General features: G+C 39.0%; 1 protein-coding gene across 4 annotated transcripts in view; it reads left to right on the top strand.

Annotated features, from left to right (window-relative positions):
• The window catches only part of Pde8a (phosphodiesterase 8A), a 150,943-nt gene that overhangs the window by 85,969 nt on the left and 42,661 nt on the right, over positions 1 to 22,313 (top strand). For all 4 annotated transcript variants that reach the window (XR_013090785.1, XM_076851289.1, XM_076851291.1 and 1 more), the window contains 4 exons: positions 19 to 209; positions 12,515 to 12,571; positions 13,686 to 13,740; positions 20,379 to 20,467. Coding sequence is in view for 3 of the 4 variants with exons in the window: in XM_076851289.1 (XP_076707404.1) it covers positions 19 to 209; positions 12,515 to 12,571; positions 13,686 to 13,740; positions 20,379 to 20,467 (392 nt within the window). In the remaining variant the exon portion in view is untranslated. The remainder of the gene's footprint in view (positions 1 to 18; positions 210 to 12,514; positions 12,572 to 13,685; positions 13,741 to 20,378; positions 20,468 to 22,313) is intronic.

The following is a 22,313-nucleotide window of genomic DNA, read 5'->3' as shown; positions in this document are numbered from 1 at the left end:
GTGCTCTTTTTGATTCAGGTACTTTTAGTGTTTACCAAAGAAGATAACCAGTGTAAGGGATTCTGCAGGGCATGTGAAAAAGCAGGGTTTAAGTGTACAGTAACCAAGGAGGCACAAACAGTCCTTGACTGTTTCCTGGACAAACATCATGACATCATCATCATAGACCACAGAAATCCCCGTCAGCTGGATGCAGAGGCATTGTGCAGGTAAGCGCATGACTCAAGCCTAAATAATCCCACTGGCATTTGTAACAAAAAATATCTCCTAGAAACATTGAGTTGAATTCAGTCTCTCAATGGAAAGTAAGCAAGACATTAGAACCTCATTATTTCTTAGACTAATCTCTCTTGTTTTGTGTGGCTTTGCTTTGTTTAAAAAAGTTTTAAAAAATGTGAATGAGAACCATTAAGGGTTAAGATGAAACTCAATGTTTAATTAAGCATAGTTATCAACTGCATGTTACTGTGACAAAAATTATAATAATTTTCCAGATTGTTTTTTAATTTAAAAAATTTCAGAATTGTTTTCTAATATTAGAGAAATGTGCTTCATTTATAATGCATGCAACAATATTAATATCATGAGAGAATTTTGGGTTGCAAGCATAAATATAAAAAAGTGCTTCTTTAAAATTAAAGAAATTTTTTTTTGCTGCTGATAGATGCAAAGTGAAGTAAACTACCATTTTATTTAATAGGGGAAAGACAAATCATGACTTTAGTATAATGTACTATATACCATAGTTATAGGATATTTATTTAATTATATAACATAGATAGGATATTTAAAATCTTGACTTTTGATAAAAAAGATTTAAGCCAAATATAAAGAGTTATTTATTGATATGACAAATAGCATCATATCAAAAGGTTGTTTGCAGGGGTACCTAGTTATTTCTGCATGTGCTTGCTTTCTTGGTGGCAAGAACCCACATTTCTGATAGTAAGACCAGGTGGCTTTCACCCTAGCATGTTTGTATTTGTAGTTTCCTCTCTGACCTTGATCTAGTAGCTGAAGTGCTGCAGCAAGCCATTATCACTATAGTCCAGAACTATTTGACATCTTGTCTGGCCAGTCACCAAGGGAAATAGAGAAAGCTCTGGCCTGGGCAGAGGGAAGCAAACATCCTAGCTCAGCTTTTCCTCTGTCCACCTGCTGGGCTGGGTAACTCTGCCTTCTCTGGAGATGTTTTATCTCAGCTGTAAATTATTTTTTTCAGCATTCTTTTTGTTGTTGTTGTTGTTATTTATACAAAATAACAAATACAAAATACAAAAAAGTGGAATGCATTACAATTCTTATTACACATATAGAGCACAATTTTTCATACCTCTGATTGTATACAAAGTATATTCACATCAATTTGTATCTTCATACCTGTACTTTGGATAATAATGATCATCACATTCCACCATCATTTATAACCCCATGTCACCTTCCTTCCCCTCCAATCCCTCTGCCCTATCTAGAGTTCGTCTATTCCTCCCAAGCTCCCTCTCCCTATCCCACTATGAATCAGCCTCCTTATATCAAAAAAACATTCAGCATTTGTTTTTTGGGGATTGGCTAACTGCACTTAGCATTATCTCCTCCAGTGCCATCAATTTACCTGCAAATGCCCTGATTTTATTCTCTTTTATTGCTGAGTAATATTCCATCTTTTTTATACATTCATCTATTAAAGGGTATCTAGGTTGATTTCACAGTTTAGTTATTATGAATTGTGCTGCTATAAACATTGATGTGGCTGTGTCCCTGTAGTATGCTGTTTTTAAGTCCTTTGGGTATAGACTGAGGAGACAGATAGTTGGGTCAAATGGTGGTTCCATTCCCAATTTTCCAAGAAATCTCCATACTGCTTTCCATATTGGCTGCACCAATTTGCAGTCCCACCAGCAGTGTATGAATGTACTTTTTTCCCCACATCCTCACCAACATTTATTGTTGTCTTCGTAATAGCTGCCATTCTCATCTGAGTGAGATGAAATCTTAGAGTGGTTTTGATTTGCATTTCTCTAATTGCTAGAGATGATGAACATTTTTTCATATATTGATTGATTGTATATCATTTTCTGAGAAGTGTCTCTTCAGATCCTTGGCCCACTTATTGATTGGATTATTTGTTTTTATGGTGCTTAGCTTTTTGTTGTTGTTGTTGTTATTTTATTTATTTTTGTGTGGTGCTGAGGATTGAACCCAGCTCCCCTCACATGCTAGGCGAGTGCTCCACCGCTGAGCCCCTGCCCCAGCCCCGGTGCTTAGCTTTTTGAATCATATCATCATGTTGAGTTCTTTATATACCTTAGAGATTAGTGCTCTATCTGATGTGTGAGGGGTAGAGATTTGCTCCCAAGATGTAGGCTCTCTATTCACCTCACAGATTGTTTCTTTTGATGAGAAGAAACTTTTAGTTTGAGTCCATCCCATTTATTGATTCTTGATTTTAATTCTTGTGACACAGGATAAATTGAAGAATATTGGTATTACTTCTTATAAGGAAGCTGGGGCCTAATCCCACATGATGGAGATTAGGGCCTACTTTTTCTTTTATTAGACTCAAGGTTTCTAGTTTTATTCCTAAGTCCTTGATTCATTTTGAGTTGAGTTTTGTCCATGGTGAGAGATAGGGATTTAATTTCATTTTGTTGCATATGGATTTCCAGTTTTCCCAGCACCATTTGTTGAAGAGGCTATCTTTTCTCCAATGAATGTTTTTGACACCTTTGTCTAATATAAGATAATTGTAATTTTGTGGGTTAGTCTCTGTGTCCTCTATTCTGTACCATTGGTCTACCAGTCTATTTTGGTGCCAGTACCATGCTGTTTTTGTTATTATTGCTCTGTAGATTAGTTTAAGGTCTCATGTAGTGATGCCACCTGCTTCACTCTTCCTGCTAAGGATTGCTTTAGCTATTCTGGGACTCTTATTTTTCCAGATGAGTTTCATGATTGCTTTTTCTCTTTCTATGAGGAATGTCATTGGAATTTTGATCAGAATTGCATTAAATCTGAATAGTGCTTTTGGAAGTATGGTCATTTTGATAATATTAATTCTGCCTATCCAAGAGCAAGGTAGATCTTTGTATCTTCTAAGGTCTTCTTTGACTTCTTTCTTTAGGATTCCATAATTTTCATTATATAGATCTTTCACCTCTTTTGTTAAGTCGATTTCCAAGTATTTTATTTTATTTATTTTTTGAGGCTATTGAAAATGGGATAGTTTTTCTCGTTTCCCTTTCTGAGAATTTGTCACTGATACAGAAATGCCATTGATTTATGGGTGTTGATTTTATATCCTGCTACTTTGCTGAATTCATTTACTGGTTCAAGAAGTTTTCTGGTGGAACTTTTAATCTTTTCTTCCTGCTCTTCCTCCCTGCTCTGTTCTTAGTTGCTCTCATTTTATCAAAGAAGACATTTGGTATTTGTTTTTTAGGGATTGGCTAGCTTCACTTAGCATAATCTGCTCTAATGCCATCCATTTCCCTGCAAATTCCATGATTTTGTCATTTTTTAGTGCTGCGTAGTACTCCATTGTGTATAAATGCCACATTTTTTTTTATTCATTCATCTATTGAAGGGCATCTGGGTTGGTTCCACAGTCTAGCTATTGTGAATTGTGCTGCTATGAACATCGATGTGGCAGTATCCCTGTAGTATGCTCTTTTAAGGTCTTCAGGGAATAGTCTGAGAAGGGCAATAGCTGGGTCAAATGATGGTTCCATTCCCAGCTTTCCCAGGAATCTCCATACTGCTTTCCAAATTGGCCTCACCAATTTGCAGTCCCACCAGCAATGTACAAGAGTACCCTTTTCCCCACATCCTCGCCAGCACTTGTTGTTGTTTGACTTCATAATGGCTGCCAATCTTACTGGAGTGAGATGGTGTCTTAGGGTGGTTTTGATTTGCATTTCTCTGACTGCTAGAGATGGTGAGCATTTTTTCATGTACTTGTTGATTGATTGATTCTCCTCTGAGAAGTGTCTGTTCAGGTCCTTGGCCCATTTGTTGATTGGGTTATTTGTTATCTTATTGTTTAATTTTTTGAGTTCTTTGTATACTCTGGATATTAGGGCTCTGTCTGAAGTGTGAGGAGTAAAAATTTGTTCCCATGATGTAGGCTCCCTATTTACCTCTCTTATTGTTTCTCTTGCTGAGAAAAAAACTTTTTAGTTTCAGTAAGTCCCATTTGTTGATTCTTGTTATTAACTCTCGTGCTATGGGTGTCCTATTAAGGAATTTGGAGCCCGACCCCACAATACGTAGATCGGAGCCAACTTTTTCTTTCAGAGCTTGGTATATATTGTTCCACGATCTCCTGGCTTTGGGGGTCCGGGTTGAAAAATCTTCTGAGATTCAAATTGGTCTCCCCCATATGTGATTTAATTTCTCTCTATTGCGGCTTTTAAGATCCTTATTCTGTATGCTAGGCATTTTCACTATAATGTGCCTTGGTGTAGATCTGTTGTAATTTTGTGCATTTGGTGTCCTGTAAGCCTCTTGTATTTGGTTTTCCAATTTGTTCTTCATGCTTGGGAAATTTTCTGATATTATCTCATTGAGGAGATTGTGCATTCCTTTGGTTTGAAAAAACTGTGCCTTCCTCTGTCCCAGTAACTCTTATATTTGGTCTTTTGATGCTGTCCCATAATTCTTGGAATGTCTGTTCATGGTTTCTTACTATCGTCACTGTGTGATCAACTTTATTTTCCAGATTGTATATTTTGTCTTCATTATCTGACATCCTTTCTTCCAAGTGATCTAGTCTGTTGGATATGCTTTCTGTTGAGTTTTTTTATTTGACTTATTGTATCCTTCATTTCAAAGATTTCTGACTGTTTTTTTTTTTCAGAGTCTCTATCTCTTTCTTGAAGTAATCTTTTGCTACCTGTATTTACTCTCTTACCTCATTGTTGGAGTGATCAATTTTTGCCTGTATTCACTCATTTAGGTCATTCTTTAATTCACAGATCATTTTAATTATGAACCTTCTGAACCCCTTCTCTGAAAATTTCATCAACTTCACTGTCCATGGGTTCTGTTACTGTAGAGTCCTGGTTTGTTTGAGGCACTTTCCTCCCTTGTTTTTTTCATGTTGTCTATGTGTCTTCCTTTCTTGCAGTGTGGATCTGAGATATTACAGTTTCTTCCCTACATTCTTGTAGTACCCATGCAGATTGTCTTATCTCACCTTGATGTTGGGCTTCCAGACCTTTCTGGTATTCCTCAATGAATGCCACTGCATCCTAGAATAGGTTCTGTGCAAGTTGGAGTGGGTGGATCTGGACTGCTGGGCTCAACCTTCTGAGGTAGTCTGCTGTTCGGAAGAGGCAGTCCTGTGCCAGAGGTTAGGCTCTGGTGAGTGTCTGCCCCACTGGTGGAGGGGTGGACTAGACCTACTATGAGCCTGGGTCCCGCGTGGGCTGGTATGGGCCATCAGCTGTAAATTTGGAACACTTATTTTCCAAGATCTCTTCGTTCCCTAACATCTGATGGGTATCACTCAAAGGAAGGGCAGGAAATATATAAATTATGTGATGTCTGAGTGTGTTGGTGGAATGCTGCAGGGCAGGAGAGATATCTAAGGAAGGTCAAAGGGATGCCAAGTTAGAAAAGCTGAGGCAGGGGATGGGAGGAAATGCTAAGGAAAACTTAGCCTCTTTCCCTGTCTTCTGCAGCCTCAAACATAGCCACTGGTATGTGCTGGACAATGGAAATTTTATATTCATAAAGGTGACTGCTGGATCATCCTGTATTATGAAAGAAAAACTAAGTTATATTAGTTATGCTCCACTTTTTAAATCATGATAAAATATACATAACATACTCCACTTTTTTTGTTTTTTGGTAGTGAGGATGAACCACCACTAACTAAGGCACTACCCCACCACCACCTTTTTTTTTTTTTTAATTTCAAGACAGGGTCTGGCTTGCTCAGGCTGGCCCTCAACTGGCTATCCTCCTGCCTCAGGCTCCCAGTTAGTCAGGATTATACTCTGCGCCTGGCTTCTGCTCCACTTTTTTTTTTTTTTTTAATTTTCATGTGGTGCTGAGGATTGAACCCAGTGCCTCACGCATGCCAGGTGGGGGTACTACCACTTGAGCCACATCCCCAGCCCACTTTTTAAGGGAAGAAAATACACTGTTGTATATTTTGGGAATATTCTAAACACATAGGGTTAATTAATTTAACAAAATTTTATAGAGCCCTGTATAAGAGAATTTTGTTTATCCAAAAGTAAATAAAATTAAGCTCTTGTCTTTTACAAACCTGTGAACTAGTGAAGTTGGAATATTTAAATGAAAAAAGTATGTTACATACTACTGAGAAAAAATACAAATACCAAATTCCATAAATATTGTAATCATTTTTTTCATCATATAAAGGACTATTTTATATAATTTTTTAAACAAAGTGTAGGAACTAAATTGCCTAACATGGTTCTTAAGAAATGCAGAATGTCATCTATGATATTCACTTCTACAGAGTACCCACCACCCTTTATCCAACCTCTTTTGGGGTCCTCCAGTTCCCCAAGGGAAAGCTTCTGAGTTTCAGAATTTCTCCTTCAGGTTGAGCCCAACTTGTCTGGATTTGGTTGCCAGGTAGATCTGCTCCTCTTTCCCGGAATGAATCTCCAACATTTGAAGACAGAAATTATGTTCCTTCAAGATATGTCTTTGTTGAATTGAGCACATCCTCATTGCTGTTAGTGGCCCCTCACAAGAGTGTGGTTTCAGATTCTCACCCCATCTGAGGACCCTCTTCCAATTAAAAGCTCTTGTAAACCTGGCTCTGAACTGAAAGTTCACAATAAGTTTGGATGGACCAGTGAAGAGCAAACAGAACAGTACCCTCCCTTCCCCTACCAGAGAGCAGACCTTTACAAAAGCAGACTCTGGTCACATTCCTTTCCTGATGGCTGCATTCTCGCCGGGCCAAGAATCTCAAGTCTTTCTCGCTAGCTTTTTCCTACCACAGCATCTTCATCTTATTGGGTAAGAGTTTGGGGTGGGGTTTGGGTCTTTCCTCCCATTCATATTGAATTTTCTAGACGCAGGAGCAGGCCTTAATTTATTATCCTAAGTTAATTTCATCTTTATTCTGGCTCTTACCAGGTTCATCTCTTTGCACATCTCCCTAGAGGGATGCCTGCTTGCTATAGACTGCTTCTTCAAGAACTCTCTACAGACTCTGCTCCTTAATTGGCTTACTGTTTCTCCCAGGAGACCTGCACAACCAATGAGTCCTTAGCCTTGAGAGAGGATTGTCCTTCCCTCTGTCTTCCCTTTTAGGATGCCTAATTGACACCTGTGGTCTTTGAAGGATTTTTCATCAGTTGCTGACTTGTTCAAATAACTGGGGGCATTTGGAATTCCTTACACTCCTTATGAATTGCCTTCCTGAAGGTCAAATATTCTGTGCTGTATTTCCACATTCATGATTTAGGGGCCCTACTTTGCAAGTCTCAGCCTGCATTTGATACTAGAGTCATATAGATGAATAAGACATGATTCTCACCTTCAAGGAACTAATTTTCTAGCTGGAGTATGTCTTTGTTTTGTACTGCTCTAACAAAATACTTGAGACTAGGTAATTTATTTATTACTATGCTTTTAAACTAACATAAAATTGTACATACTAATGTGTGGTACCTTATGATATTTAATACATGTATGCATTGTGTAATGTTTAAATCAGGTTAAACATATTTATCTCCTCAAATATGCATCATTTCTTTATGGTGAAAACTTTCAGAATTCTTTCTTATAACTTTTTGAAATGTACAGTATATTACTGTTACCTGTAGTCACCTCACTGTGCATAGTATATCAGAAGTTCTTGAGAATGGTAATCTATAAAGAACAGAAAATGATTTTTCTCTTAGTTCTGGAGGCTAGGAAATCTCAGATCAAGGGGCTTGCAGGTTTGGTTGTCTGGTGAATGCTGCATCCTCAAAGGCTGCATGCAGTCCCTCTTTTAAGAGCCTTGATCCCATTCATGAGAGAGGAACCCTTATGGCCTATGCACCTCTTAAAGACCCCACTCTTAGTGCTATCACATTGATACCGCCTCAGTTTTGGAGTAGACACATCAGCTCATACAGAGGACAAGTGAGTGACTACAGTACAGAGTTACAAGTGCCCACAGAAGAGGTTTACACATAGTGCTCTGGGTACCTGTGTTAAGGAGGGCTACACAGAGGATATTTGGGTTGAGTCCTGAAGGGTGGATATAAACTTTGAAAGAAACTTTCTGGTAGAGGGAGCTTCTACCGGGTAGGAAAATGAGGGTGTCTGGGCTCCTCTGCTCAGTGCTGGTGGCTGCCAGCCAATCAGATGAGGATCATGGTTTAGCAGACTGAAGCAGCAGACACAAGCCAGGTCTGGAGGCCCAGTGTGCTGAGCCAAAGGCTCTGAATTCTACCCTTTGGGCAATTAAGACATTAGCATATTCTGTGCAGGGCAGTTCCAGGAGAAGATGGAAGATCACTTGGTACAAAGTAGAGGATAGTGTGGAAGACAGGAGGAGTAGAGGCAGGTGAGCCTGTGGTGGGGCTGCTGGAGACCATTTTGTGCAGTACCTGTATTTCCTGTCAGGAGATCCAAAAGATAGCAAGAGAGAAGATCACGCAATAAAAAAAGCAAAGATAAGACAATAGAGATAGAAGAAGCTGGGGAAGCAGAAAAGGACAGGGGTTTCCACTCTGATCTGTTATACTGGGGAAATATCATAAGAGTGTGCTCCACACACTTCAGTTTCTGAAGCTTAAGTACCGGTGGCCCTAAAGGAAGGCAGTGGGAAGAGGCTTTAATTTTCTCCCACTGCATCTGCTAAGTTTGGGATGTAGGAGTTGCACTAAAGAAACAGACAGCCAAGCCCCAGCTGGTCAGCAAGGCTTCTGTGAGCTCGCCAGAGGTCCCACTGCTACGCCTGTTGCCGCTTTGTTCTTCACATTCTGTGTGTTTAGAAACCTGAGATGGGATTGGACAGAACCATGGTTTTTCCTGTTGTGTTAGAGAAAGGGACAGAAGCACAAGGAGGCTGAAACAGTCCTTCACATACTGCAGTTTTAGAACAGCAAACTACATCAATTCTAAAATTTAGTTTGAGAACAGGGAGAGCAGAACAAGGGCGCAGTAGATGCGTCCACCCACTGCCAGCACTCGCCAAGCCTGACTGCACCTGTCCACCTGACCTGCAGCTCGGAGCTCAGAAGGAGTTGCTGGCACCTAGAGTCCAGTGCAGGGGTGCTAAGGAAACTTTGACCCTCTCTTCTGACAAACTCTCAGCCTGGGTAGGTGCTGCTCCTGTTCAGTGGTGAGTGAACAGGATGAAGTAGGGGACCTATGAAGATCTGCCTTGGCATATCTTCAGGGAAGAATAGCCCTAATAACTAAGAGCATCATTTTTTTATAAGAAACTGAAAATCTTTTTGGAGACATACGCTGAGTGTACTCTGAAGAAGTGAAGAAATATTCCTTTGTGCTATAGGAGCAGGGCTCTGTAATGAAAAGGAAGGTTTTGTAAAAGGAGATGGAAGAAACACTACATGGAAACCCAAAGCGCATTAACAAAATTAAAATCTGTGTTGAGTGCAGAAGCAAGATTGAAAGTTCCAGATGCTTTCATGTAATTTCTTGATTCACCTTGGTCTGCAGATCCTTTTTACCATTGGAAATTTCAATATTTTTTATCTGAAATTCACTCCATGTGGCTGAGAACAGTAGCAAAAGCACAATGAGTTGTGCTTATGCAAAATTTAACTCTATAAAGAGCTTTACCATGTTCGTATTGAGAGCCTCCATCATGTGGCTGTTTTTCCAAGACCATCAACAGAATTATTTGTAGACGGCCCAGGTGACTTGAGACTGTAATTAGTTGCTCCCCATATCCATTTCTGATCTTTTCCTAATAACAGAATTTCTGATATTTAGCTGGGCCTATGGCCACTGAGAAACAATATTGCATTTGCTAGCTTTTCTTGAAGGTGGCCAGTGGAGCTATCCTGAGATCATCTGTGGGTTGCCTATGTGCTATTCCTGCATACTTAGGTCTCTTAAAACTTTTCTTGAAGAGAGGGAGCACACCCTTTTTCCTGCTGTCTGGAATGTGGACATTATGACTAGCATTCAACAACTCTTGGATTATGAGGAAGAAACCATGTATAGACAATATTGGAAAAATAACTAGTGGAAGAGGCCAGGTTCCTGGCTGTTCAAAGTGCTATGGCAGCCCTGGACTCTCTTCCTCTGTATATCTTTTATGTGTGAAACAGGTACGTATAGTAAAGTAACTCTTCTTTGGGGCTTTCTATCATGTGTAGCCAAGTTGACTCCTACCAGTACACCAGGTAACATGGTTTTCAGAGAATCATGCTTTGCTCTCACAGAATCTCATTCTGCAGGATAGCGCTCCTTCTTAAATCTGCCTCCTATTGTCCACGTGTACTTATTGACTGGGCCGAGTCATTTCTTTCCTAATTTTTATGATTCTAAAGGATGTCCCTTTTCTAGCAGTTCCTCCTCTATATGCACTAGAAAAAGTCAAGAGTACGCCTCTACCTTCTTTTCACTTTTAGAGCTCCTTTGAAGGGCTTGCTCCAATTAAACATGGTCCTCCCTTCCACTTCTTCCTTAGTCAGAGCCCCTTGTTCTTGTATCTCCAGTTATGAACAGGCCACCCAAACTTTCTTACTGAGATCATCTGTGTGGTTGCCTATGTGCCATTCCATCATTCAGGTATCTGTTTTTCTAAAAAGCTAGAGCTGGTTTAAATGGCTGGCTGGGTACTTAAATCTCCTTTTCCTCCCTCTAGATCTATGTGATACGATAGAAACATAAATACAAGAACAGATACAGTGTTCCTTGAAGTCATGAAAAACCACTGTGTGACTGTTTCTCTCTTGCTCCTTGTTTTGAGATGAATGCTGGGATGGACATTAGCCTTCACGAGTGTCTGCCACTCAGCAACCTTTCTAGACCTGAACCAGGGTTAGACACTTGGTCTGCAAGCCCTGCAGTGACCTGTTTGGATGGTCTCTTCCTATTGAACCATGTAGTATGTGTTAGGTTGGCTCTTCTTGAGAGCATAGGCAGGTGGGATCTAGAGAAGTTAGTCCCTAGAGCTGCTTTCCTATTCCTGAGCAACACTCCTACCACAAGATAGTCTGCATCTATATTACAGCAAGCCTTTCTCAGCCTGGGAGCCCTAAGGAAATTTATCCTGAAGGCCCTAAGACATAGCCTTGCCCGTTCATTTGTGTATAGCCTGTGACTGCATTCAATGTCAGAGTTAGGTCGTTGGGACAGAGTTCATATGGATCCATATGGCTCACAAAACCTAAAATATTTACTTCCTGGCTCTTTACAGAAAGTTTGCCAACACTGAGGCCCTCCAATGTATATGCAGAATCTCTGACACATCTAGAATGCTTATGTTATGTACTGTCTTTAGGAGAATTGAGAAATAGTCATTCAAATAGTTTGTGTTTTGTAATTTAGAAATGGTTCTAGATCTTGAAGTTTTGTTACCAGCCTCAGCTCTCTGGAGACATTCTCTAAGAGGCCAGCATGCTTCTCCCTTGGCTAGCACAAGCTGGGTATGGTCCTTACTATTCCTCTTCTTCTAAAGTCCCCCTTGTGAGTCCTCTTCCTCTGTCTGGGCAGAGTTCCTTCCTCCTTTGGTCACCTGGACATTCTCCAGACAGCCCCACTGGAGGATGTATTCGGAGCTGATGCAGGCCTCCAGCGGAGCTCTTCCTTTTCCTTCTCCTATTCCTCTGTGTCATATTTACATCGCCCCCCCCTCTGATCTTTAAAGCTATATTCTTATCCCCAGGGTCTCTGAGCCTCATACTCTCTCAGTACCTTCAGTGGAGCAGCCTTTTACTTTTCTCCACCAGGCCTCCATGATTAACCACTTCTCACAGGTGTTGATGCTCTTCATAGAATAAATATCTTGCATTTCCTAGTTAGGATTTGCGGTGGTGTTAATTTTGCCTTCATTTTACCCAGGAACTCTTCAGGTTTTGTTTTGTTTTGTTTTGTTTTGTTTTGCTGCTTAGAATAGAGTGAAGAGCTGACCTTTGAGCTCTTTCATCCCCACAGTCTGCACAGCCATCAGCCTTTAATACACATAAACTTGCATTTCCCTTTAGTAGGAAGAAAGGGACTACAACTATGTAGTCCCTTTCACATAAGCAGAGGATAGAGGAAATTCTCCATCCAAAACAACCAGTTAGCAAAACAAAAGTGGGTAGACGGCACATAACTTCATCTCTACTGTTAACAGTCATTCCATAATTTTACGGTTATTGCTATTCACTGATTAGGACTTTGTCCCCTAAGAGAAAAAGAAAAAGATCAAGTAGCTAAGAAGGTGAATCCAGAGTATGGAGTGACCTTTTCTTCCCTTGTATCCCTCACCCTGAACTTTTAATTGCTCTATCAAATTTATTTATTTGTTTTTTGAGAACTATTTTCATATTTAATTTTTTGTTTTTTTAAGGTCTATCAGGTCATCAAAACTCGCAGAAAACACAGTTATTGTTGGTGTAGTACGCAGGTAAATTTTTGTTGTTTTATTACTTTTTTTTTTTTTTTATGTTGAAACCCAGGTATCAGTGTAATGCTTCCTCTTATCAGATAGTCAAGTTAGGGTTTCCATGCTATAACTGGAAAACCCCTTTGAAATTTAACTTTTTATTTATTCTTTTGTATTTATTTTACTTCTCCAGTTAACTTTATATGGAGCAAGTTCTGTTCTCAAGCTAGTCATTCTGATTTTGCTTCAACAGTAGGCAAACCCTGAGAGAATTCCATTCCTAAAAGTGTGGAGGTTTCTGGGATATCTTCCTAGGTCCTCTACCTCCAGATCTCCCTGGGGATTTGAATTATACATAAATGGGAGCCTTATGCGGTGGCATGTGCAACTTGGGAGGCTAAGGCAGGAGGATTGCAAGTTCAAGGCCAGCCTTGAGAACTTAGTGTGACCCTGTCTCAAAATAAAAAATAAAAAGTACTAGGAACATAGCTCAGAGGTAAAGTATTCCTGGGTTCAATCCCCAGTGTTAAAAAAAAAAAAAAAGAATTCTATATAAATGGGGAGAATCTTATTAAATTGGAGTAAGGAAAGAAGGTAAGTATATAAAGAGGAAAAATATTCAGATAGTCATTTATAATGTATATTTTTATAGATAGAAGAAATATTTCTGTATCTTTTAATCTTTTTCTCTGAGCTATAGGAGGGAGAGTATATTTTAAAAAACTGGAAGTAAAAGAAAATCTAAAAGAATTTAATTTTGTTAAAAATTTTAACATAATAAGAAGATTTTTGGTCACTCCTATTTTATTTGTTATATTTCAAGTATTATAATAGCTGGGCACAGTGGTGCATTTCTTGTAGTCCCAGCTAAACCTGAAGGATCACTTGAATCAGGAATTCAAAACCAGCCTGGGATACATAGAAAGCGGGGAAATAGTAGCATATATACTGCCAAAAAGGTAACTATGAGATTGAAACAGAAAATCATTTTCAACTTTACATTAGTGTATTAATCTAATTCCTCTAAAAGTACTTGTTAAATGACAGTGAAAGTATGTAAATTAGTGAATAGTAAAAGAAGAGAGATGTAATTGATAAAAACTTTTGTCTAACCCTTTATGATATTCTTCTGAAGGGTGGACAGAGAAGAGTTGTCTGTAATGCCTTTAATTTCTGCTGGCTTTACAAGGGTATGTATCCACTTTTATACACATATAGTTTATTGTGGAGAAATTACTTTATAAGTTTCTACTTTTAGTGCCCAGAAAAACTGTAGAGAATCCTGCACAATAAAGAAGAATTCAGTAAATATGCTATATGTGTAATACATTTTAAAGTTCTCATGACTCAGATGAGTCTTGAGCACTTTAAATGAAATATCTATGGTTATTTATTGGTACAATTTATTTGGGGATTTATTGGATTCTCCATTTTTTTCTTTTTCTCGTTCATCTTGAAAAAATATCTCTTTGAAAATAAGTTTTGCCAAATTGACCACCGTTGTCTCTGGTTAACGTAATTCATTAACAAGTTCTAATCACTTTCTATCAATTTCAGTTGATTCATTTTACTTAAAGAATATTTTCTTGCCTATTTCAAACAAACTAATTTAAACATAAATGGTTCTTATTTTAGGGGAAAAACTATGCCTATTAAGTCATATAAACATAATTAAATTTCCTATAATGGCATATTCATTAAAAATTCTACCATAGAAGTGTTGTTATGATACTTCAATGTATACATGCAGTTTTTAAAGCTAGGTCAAAGGTTCAGAAATTAGGAAACCCAACCATGACTCCCTTTTCCTCTACCCCTAGCTTCAATCTGTTGGTTTCTCCTAAGCCAAAAGGTTGTGGAGGATTTTGATCAACTGGTTACAAATGAGGCCTTGGAAATTATGATGGAGACTTAAGTAATGCTGACCCTCAGGCTGATTTTTGGCCCTAGTTTGTATCAGTCAGGTAGTTCAGAAATCTCAAGCCATGACTTTATTTTTTAAATTTTTTTATTTTTTTCAAACCATGACTTTAAAGTGGTCTAAAATGGATGGTGCTCCTGGGAACTGACAGAATTAAATATAGATCCTCCCCAGAAGAGGATACCTTCATCTGTGGGAGGTTGCAAAACTAAATTTTGAGAAATAACTTAAATTTAGAAGGCAAGACAAAATTATTCAGCATGTAGCACAGAGATACAACAGGTAGTAAGTTAGAGAGGTTAAGAAATATGGAGGATAGAATGTGAGCATTCAGTGTGTATAAAACTAAGTTTCAGGGGAAGAAAAGGAAGAATGGGGAGTAGGATAAATTTGAAGAGTAAATGGCTGAGAATTTCCCAGCACATGATGAAAAACCAGTCCACAGATTTAAAAATTTCAACAAATACAAACTTGAAGTGAATTTAAAGAAGAGGTCATGTCATATCATAGTGAAACTGTAACAAACAAACAACAACAACAAAACCCAGCAAAAAACCAATGAGAAAAATAGATTTTAAAATCAACCAGAGAAAAAAGATGACCTTTAGAAGAACAAGAGACTAACAGCTAATTTCTCAGCAGCAAGTGGAAAGCAGAATTTAGTGGAATAATATTGTCAATATGATAAAAGAAATTAACTGCCAATCTAGAATTTTATAACTACCATAAATATCTTTTTAAAATGAAGGTGAAAGAAAGATATTCAGAGACATGGAAACTGAGAGAGTTTGTAATTAGCAAATTTTCATAAGGAAATTCTAAAGGATGTGCTTCATCCAGAAAGAATGTGAATCTTAGGTGGAAGGTCTGCAATGCAAGAAACAAAGAGCAAAGAAAATGGTGAATATGGGGTAAATATAAACACATACTTAATGCATGAAATAGTAATAATATGCAATTAGAGTTTATAGAGAGAAAAGGAAAATTATTGAGTAAAGAATTCTAACAGTGCAAGAAATGAAGTAACAATACTAGAACAGAAACACCAAGATGAGGGAAAATGAAGAGGACAAGAGGTAGTAGAGAGCAATAATCGCTGCCATGTGCCTGCTTCCCCTCTCTGATTTTCCCTCCCTCCCTCCCTCCCTCCCTCCCTCTCTCTCTCTACACACACACACTCTCACACACACACACACACACACACGTCTGTTTAATTTATGTCTGTCTATGTATAAAATAAGTCCCCAAAGAATAAATGTAGTCTGGAATATATAATACTCTCTGATAGAAGAAACATACCCAAAGAGAAGATTTAATAATAGCCTAATATGCAAACCCTAGACTGCGATAGCCAACCCCAGGTGTTTGCAAGTTTGTGGGCAGGTGAGAATAAATATATTCTTATGGCCTTATCTAGGAGTTATGGAATGAGGATGGGCCATGGGAATATTCTGAATTTTTCATCTTTGTGGGAAATATGCAGACTAGAGTATCATTCTGTGGGAGATACTTTGTTTTGGGAGTAGTTGATACCAGGTTTCCAAATAATAGTCAACAAATCTGTCTGCATTTGAGGTCAGTGAAAATGAAGGTAATCATTAATAGAACAGAAAAGCTTAATAAATCTTTTAAATTAACCAAACGAAATATGAAATTTATAGCAACTTGATCAAACTGGCGAACACAAGGAAGAAAAAACCCAACAATGTACAGTGGGTTTTAAACATAAAGTGAGATAGAAACTGTGGACTGGCATTTCCCTTTAAAGATGGGCTATTAGATTGGGTTAAAAAAGAACAATTATACAACACATAAAGTGATAAAAGGAACTTAATAATAAAAGATCAACAAGGTAGCAAGTAAAAGTAGGCCCAAAGAACACAGAAATATCAATATCTTATCAGATAACAGAACATTGTATGTGTATACACAATTTTATGTAAAATGATACATTAAATTATCATTGCATAGTTTTGTGGCTGTTTTGTTTCCCCCCCTTTTTTTTGACAACGTACAACTTGTTGTAGCACTGCCCCACCCCCTGACCTCCATTAATCCTTATTAAATTGTGTGAAAACAACCTAGTCCACCAGCATGAAGGTGACTCCTTTAAACAAGGAGTCCCAGGTTGGGAGTTGTTGACCACCTATTTCCTGTGGATCTTCAGTTCATCCCTTAGAAATGATTTTCTTAGAAAATCATTTACACAAAGAAAAAAAGCTTTCCCAGGTAAATTTGAAGATCTTTTTATGTTACCCTGAGGCTGCAAACTTGGCTATTGCCAAGGCCCTTAAAATCATCCATTTTCTAATGAAACTTAAGGAGATAGATTATTCCCACTGCCTTGCTATTAATGTGCTCACCTGCAGCCTTCTGAGACCACTAAACTTTGTATTCTATGAGGTCTCTTTGAAAATATATAGATGCAGAGCTGGAAATTTCTGTGTTCAAAAGTCTGTTTAAAATTCTGTATAGAAAGTCCATCGGCACAACTAGGTGAATGGGAAGGAGCATCCCAATAGAAGGTCCTGTCAACCATGGTCCTTTTATTTATGTATTTCTCAGTAAATTGAGTTACAATGGAGCAAGCTTGAAAATTCATGAGTAACTCACATATACACTCTCTTCCTGTCCCCTTGCCTGTGTACCACTAGCCAGGGTGTTCCCTGAAGCCTTTATCTGTACCACTTTTAGGTGAATGCACTCATGAGACCATTCCATACAAAAGCACAAAATCTCCCTGATTAGGGAGACCAGTAGATAATGTCAGGCCCACAGTTTTATAGATAAGGAATCCAGGTGGGTGGCCATTCCTCAGAGACCATGAGTACTAACTAATCTTCTCATCCAGAGTCCCTAATCTTCTTGTGACAAAAGGGTGTATAGGATGCAGAGAACAGCTAGAGATTGGGAAAGGGATTCTCCCAGGTCTCCTGCCCTAGAGGCAGTGGTGCTGAAGCTTGAACTGAAAACCAACACCACCATGAGCTTTGATGTTTGGTGTTTGGTGTTTTGTGCATTAGCCATGGCTTCGGATGAAAAAAGTAAATGGAGGATGTCTTTCTGCCCTCATATGATTGAGCATTTGCTGACTAAAATCTCTAGGGTTGGGATTTGGTGCCTCTCATTGCTGATTAGAAGTCCCTGAAGAGTGTCTCTGGAGAGTCTGGGGAGGAGATTGCATGCTATATTGTTTTTCAAATTGTGGGTTATTTTAACATACAGCCAAGTGTTGAGAGAGACTGGGAGAGGCCTACCAAGATGGGGCTTAGGTCCAGCAGCTGTGTGATCTGCCTTGAGAAAGTGAGGTCCAATCATATTAAGAAGCCTGCAGAATTTATAGCCCCAGATCTCTCCTGGGATGGAACTGGGGAGAGGAAATTGGCTGCTCTTTAAGTTGAAGGAATAGCAGCCTGCTTCCTGAGGGATCCCCTGCACCTTCTTCACCTGTTTTGTCCTGTGGGGTCCTTGGGACAGAATTGGAACTTGGAGAAGGACAGTAAAGATGAGTTATTTAGATACACAGAACAAAGGCAAAGGTAATAAAAAGGAAGTATAGACAGAAGGAGCAAGATGTCAGGTTTTAAAACTTTGGCTTTTGCCTTTTGGGTAAAAAAGTTTGGATATTTAATATTCATATCCAGTGAAACATCTGGTTGCATGGGAGGGCCTTTGTTGAAGTGGATAAATGCATGTGCCCCAACTATCCCAAGGGCTCACCACCATCCCTTGTCTGCTTAAGCAGTTCAAGCCCTGTGCTCAGAGATTCCTCCTCCCTGTCCTTGCCTGGTCAGCATTGAGTGCCTGTGTGGATGGGCAGCATTCTTGGATGTTCCCATGGAGTCCTGACATGGGCAGCAGGTCCAGCACTCTCTGGAAGCTGGAAGGTGTGTCATATCATCTCCGCTAGATCTCTTGGGTGAGGAGGACTGTTTTGACCTACAGGCTTGGGAACCAGCATGCCTCTGGCCAGCAGTCTTCGATGTTCCTCCGGGGGGTTGCACTCACTATTCTGTACATTCATGCAGCAGTTTATAGGTGGCAGCATTTTTTCTCATTGTGGTCACAGCAACAACAGTATTACTTACTTGTTTTATTACAGATGAGGAAGCATGTTTAGGAAGACTAAGTGCTTAATTTAGGATCACATAGCTTTTTAAGGCATGAACTGGCTGAATATTTAAGTTGCTTGATACCCAGTCAAGACCCTGATTGCTGTTGAACAGGACAACTGCCTTCATTAGGGCAATAGAGGGAACTCCTTGAGGAACCATATGCCCAGATTGATCTGGCTGGGGCTGGTGATAGCGGCTTGTGGAGCTTCACTTGCTAGGCCTCTGCTTCCTCCTAGATATTGTTCATTTATTGTGTGGGTAAAGGTGAAGAATCCCTTACAAAAATAGGAGATAGTAAATGTTCATAAATATTTTAACATCTGCATAAAACAACAGTTGGCCTTCACTAGACATGAGTCCCTTATCTGCATCAGCAGATTTCACCATTTGCAGATTGAAAATATATGGAGAAATTTTTTTTCTGTACAGAGCACATAGACTTTTCCATCACTAAATCTAAACAATACAACATAACAACTGTCTATATAGCATTTACATTGCATTAAGGATTATAAGTATTTTAGAGATGATTTAAAGTAACAGGAGAATGGAGCCATTTTTAAATAAGGAATTTGAATATCTATGGGTTCTGGAATCCTGGAGGAGTGGGGGGTCATGTCTTGGAACTAATTCCCTGTGGATATTAAGGGATAACATGACAACACAGTGATGTCTAAGATATTCTCATGAACCATATCGTTTGATGGTGGACTTGGTCCAGCTTCTCAAAATTATGTGCTTTGCCTTGGGATGTTTCCAGCATGTAGAGGTTCTTATACAAGCTACTGTCCACATCAGTAAGAGACACTGGGCAAATCCCTGGCTCCTGCTGTGGTGGATAGTCATCACCAGCCACTTTGGAGAGTCATGGAGGAAAGTATTGCCTGAGGAGGAGTTTCCTCTGTGAACTGTAGCATGCTTTTTCTCACCATGAGCTTGTCTGACTAGAGGACAAAATATTGTTCCTGATTCAGCAGATTATGCTTAGTGAAGCTAGCCAATCCCTAAAAAACAAATACCAAATGTCTTCTTTGATATAATGAGAGCAACTAAGAACAGAGCAGGGAGAAAGAGCAGGAAGAAAAGATTAACATTAAACAGAGACATGAGGTGGGAGGGAAAGGGAGAGAAAAGGGAAATTGCATGGAAATGGAGGGAGACCCTCAATGTTATACAAAATTACATATAAGAGGTTGTGAGGGGAAGGGGAAAATAAACAAGGAGGGAAATGAATTACAGTAGATGGGGTAGAGAGAGAAGATGGGAGGGGAGGGGAGGGGAGGGAGGATAGTAGAGGATAGGAAAGGTAGCAGAATACAACAGTTACTAATAGGGCATTATGTAAAAATGTGGATGTGTAACCGATGTGATTCTGCAATCTGTATTTGGGGTAAAAATGGGAGTTCATAATCCACTTGAATCTAATATATGAAATATGATATGTCAAGAGCTTTGTAATATTTTGAACAACCAATTAAAAAAAACCTAACATAACTATGATATTGTTAACAAATTTCCTCCTCAATATATTCTAGCCTCTGCTTTGTCAGTGACATGCTACAACCAAAGTGCTCTTAAGGCCCTCAAAGAAAACCCTATTTTTTAAAAAGCTAATTTGATTTCTACAAATTTCATCTCTCACCTCCTTTTCACCATTAATGACTGAAAGTATTATTTAGATTTTAGTTGCCAAATTGATAAATTTGTTTAGAAGAATTACTTTTTATTGGCATACATAATTATTTTAAAATGCTTCTTTCTTTATCCACAAAATTCCCCTTTCTGTTTATAGAGGTATATAGAAAACCCCAGTATCATGGCCTGTTACAATGAACTGCTCCAGCTGGAATTTGGAGAGGTGCGATCACAACTGAAACTCAGGTAATTCTACCACTTCTGGAAAGCCCTCCAGGCCACGCAGGATAATGCTATAAGTGGAGACCTTTTGGTTATAACTGGCCTGCTAAGACCAGATGGGGTGATCTAGTGGTGACTGCTTATCCAGGCTTTCTGGTATCTGCTTGGATATCTAGTAAAGGGTCATGTTAGTGAATGGAGACTCACATTTAAATATGGGGCCCTAAAGTATGAGGAAAGGTAGAATTCAAAACTGCACATGCTGAATGTTCTGCTTTGTGTTTGAAGAAAAACATGTATTTTACATATACCCAACCTGTTAATAATGTTATCTCTGGTAGTGACATTTTTAACTTTTCTTTAATAGACATATTTTGCTCTTGATAAACAGGTTTTTGTTTTGTGGGTTTTTTTTTTTTAATAAGTGAAATGAGTTCAAGCTTAGCTCTTTGTAGAGCAAGGAAAGCAGAAAAATAAGTAAAATTATGTCAGCTTGACATAAAGTCAGCAGTTTTCTGTCATTCTAAGTTTATTACTTGGGTGTCCTACTGTTTAACTTTTCCTTTACCAGGGATCAAGGAGAATTGAATTCTGTTTGTTTATGCCCCAGGCTGAGAAAACAAGGATCAGAATTAGAGTATTAAGATTAGTAAGAACCAGTGCAGGGCTCTACATACAGGGAAAAAAAGTACTTCATAGATCAAGTGAAGTGAATGGCTAGCAGGCAGGGCGTGAGGTAGTGGAGAAGTGCTGCTGAGCAGCAGTTGTGTAGAGGCTGGTTTGACGTACAGAAGGACCCTTTTATTTATCTTTTGGTACTGGGGATTGAACCCAGTGGTGCTATACCACTGAGTTGCATCCCCAGCCCTTTTTAATTTTTTGAGACAGGGTATCACTAAGTTGCTTAGGCCCTTAATAAATTGCTGAGGTTTGAACTTGTGATGCTTCTACCTCAGACTCCCCAGGTCTCTGGGATTACAGCGTGCACCACTGTGCCTAGCTAGAATAGCCCCTTTAGTTGCCAGACTTTTCAAAGAAACTTGAGGTAGCCCCATGCCCTTGGGCCTGTGAGCCTTCTCCCTGTTGAGCTATCCGCAGCCTAACAGGGCATGCTGCCACACATTATGCTACCACCCTCTCTTAGAAGAGAACAGAATTAATTTTGGAGCAGTAAATGACGTTGGACCTTATTTTATCCAATCAAGATGCAGAAAATGAAATCCAAGGAAATGCACTAACTCACATTTCAGATTTTTATAAGTAGCAAATGGCAAAGATAGTTCACATTTTCTGCAGTTGGCTCTTCCCATTTCTAAATCTAACTAACCTCAAACCTTTCTAAATAGCTTAGTTAACACACCTTACCAACCTATGGACATATATTGAAACTCCTGTATCTCCTTCATCCATGCCTAAGGCCCATCCCTTACCACGTCCTATTGATCTTACCTCTGAGTATCTCTGGGTTTTGTCTACTTAACTTCATCTTGTCATTATGGTTACTGTTGTTTTTTTTTTTTTAACTTGGATTATTGAATCCATCAGTCTGTCTCCTTATATCTAGCCTTGACTCCCTCTTGTTCATTCTTCAAATTCAAGTAACACATAACTCATCTATTTCTATCCTGCAATTCTCCACTGCCTTCAAAATAAACTCCAGATTCAAAATGCATTTCCAATGCTCTCCACAGTTGTCTAACATTTACATCACTGTTCACATCTCCCATTATGCCCTGCTCCAGGTGACAACCAAATGGAGATGTCCATTAAAAAGGGAAAGAGGGGGCTGGGGATGTGGCTCAAGTGGTAGCGTGCTTGCCTGGCATGTGTGCGGCCTGGGTTCGATTCTCAGCACCACGTACAAACAAAG

Source organism: Callospermophilus lateralis, chromosome 3 (assembly GCF_048772815.1).
Source record: "Callospermophilus lateralis isolate mCalLat2 chromosome 3, mCalLat2.hap1, whole genome shotgun sequence".
Lineage (NCBI taxonomy): Eukaryota > Metazoa > Chordata > Mammalia > Rodentia > Sciuridae > Callospermophilus > Callospermophilus lateralis.
The sequence above is the reverse complement of the archived record's forward strand: the minus strand, read 5'-3'. Positions and strand labels throughout refer to the sequence as shown.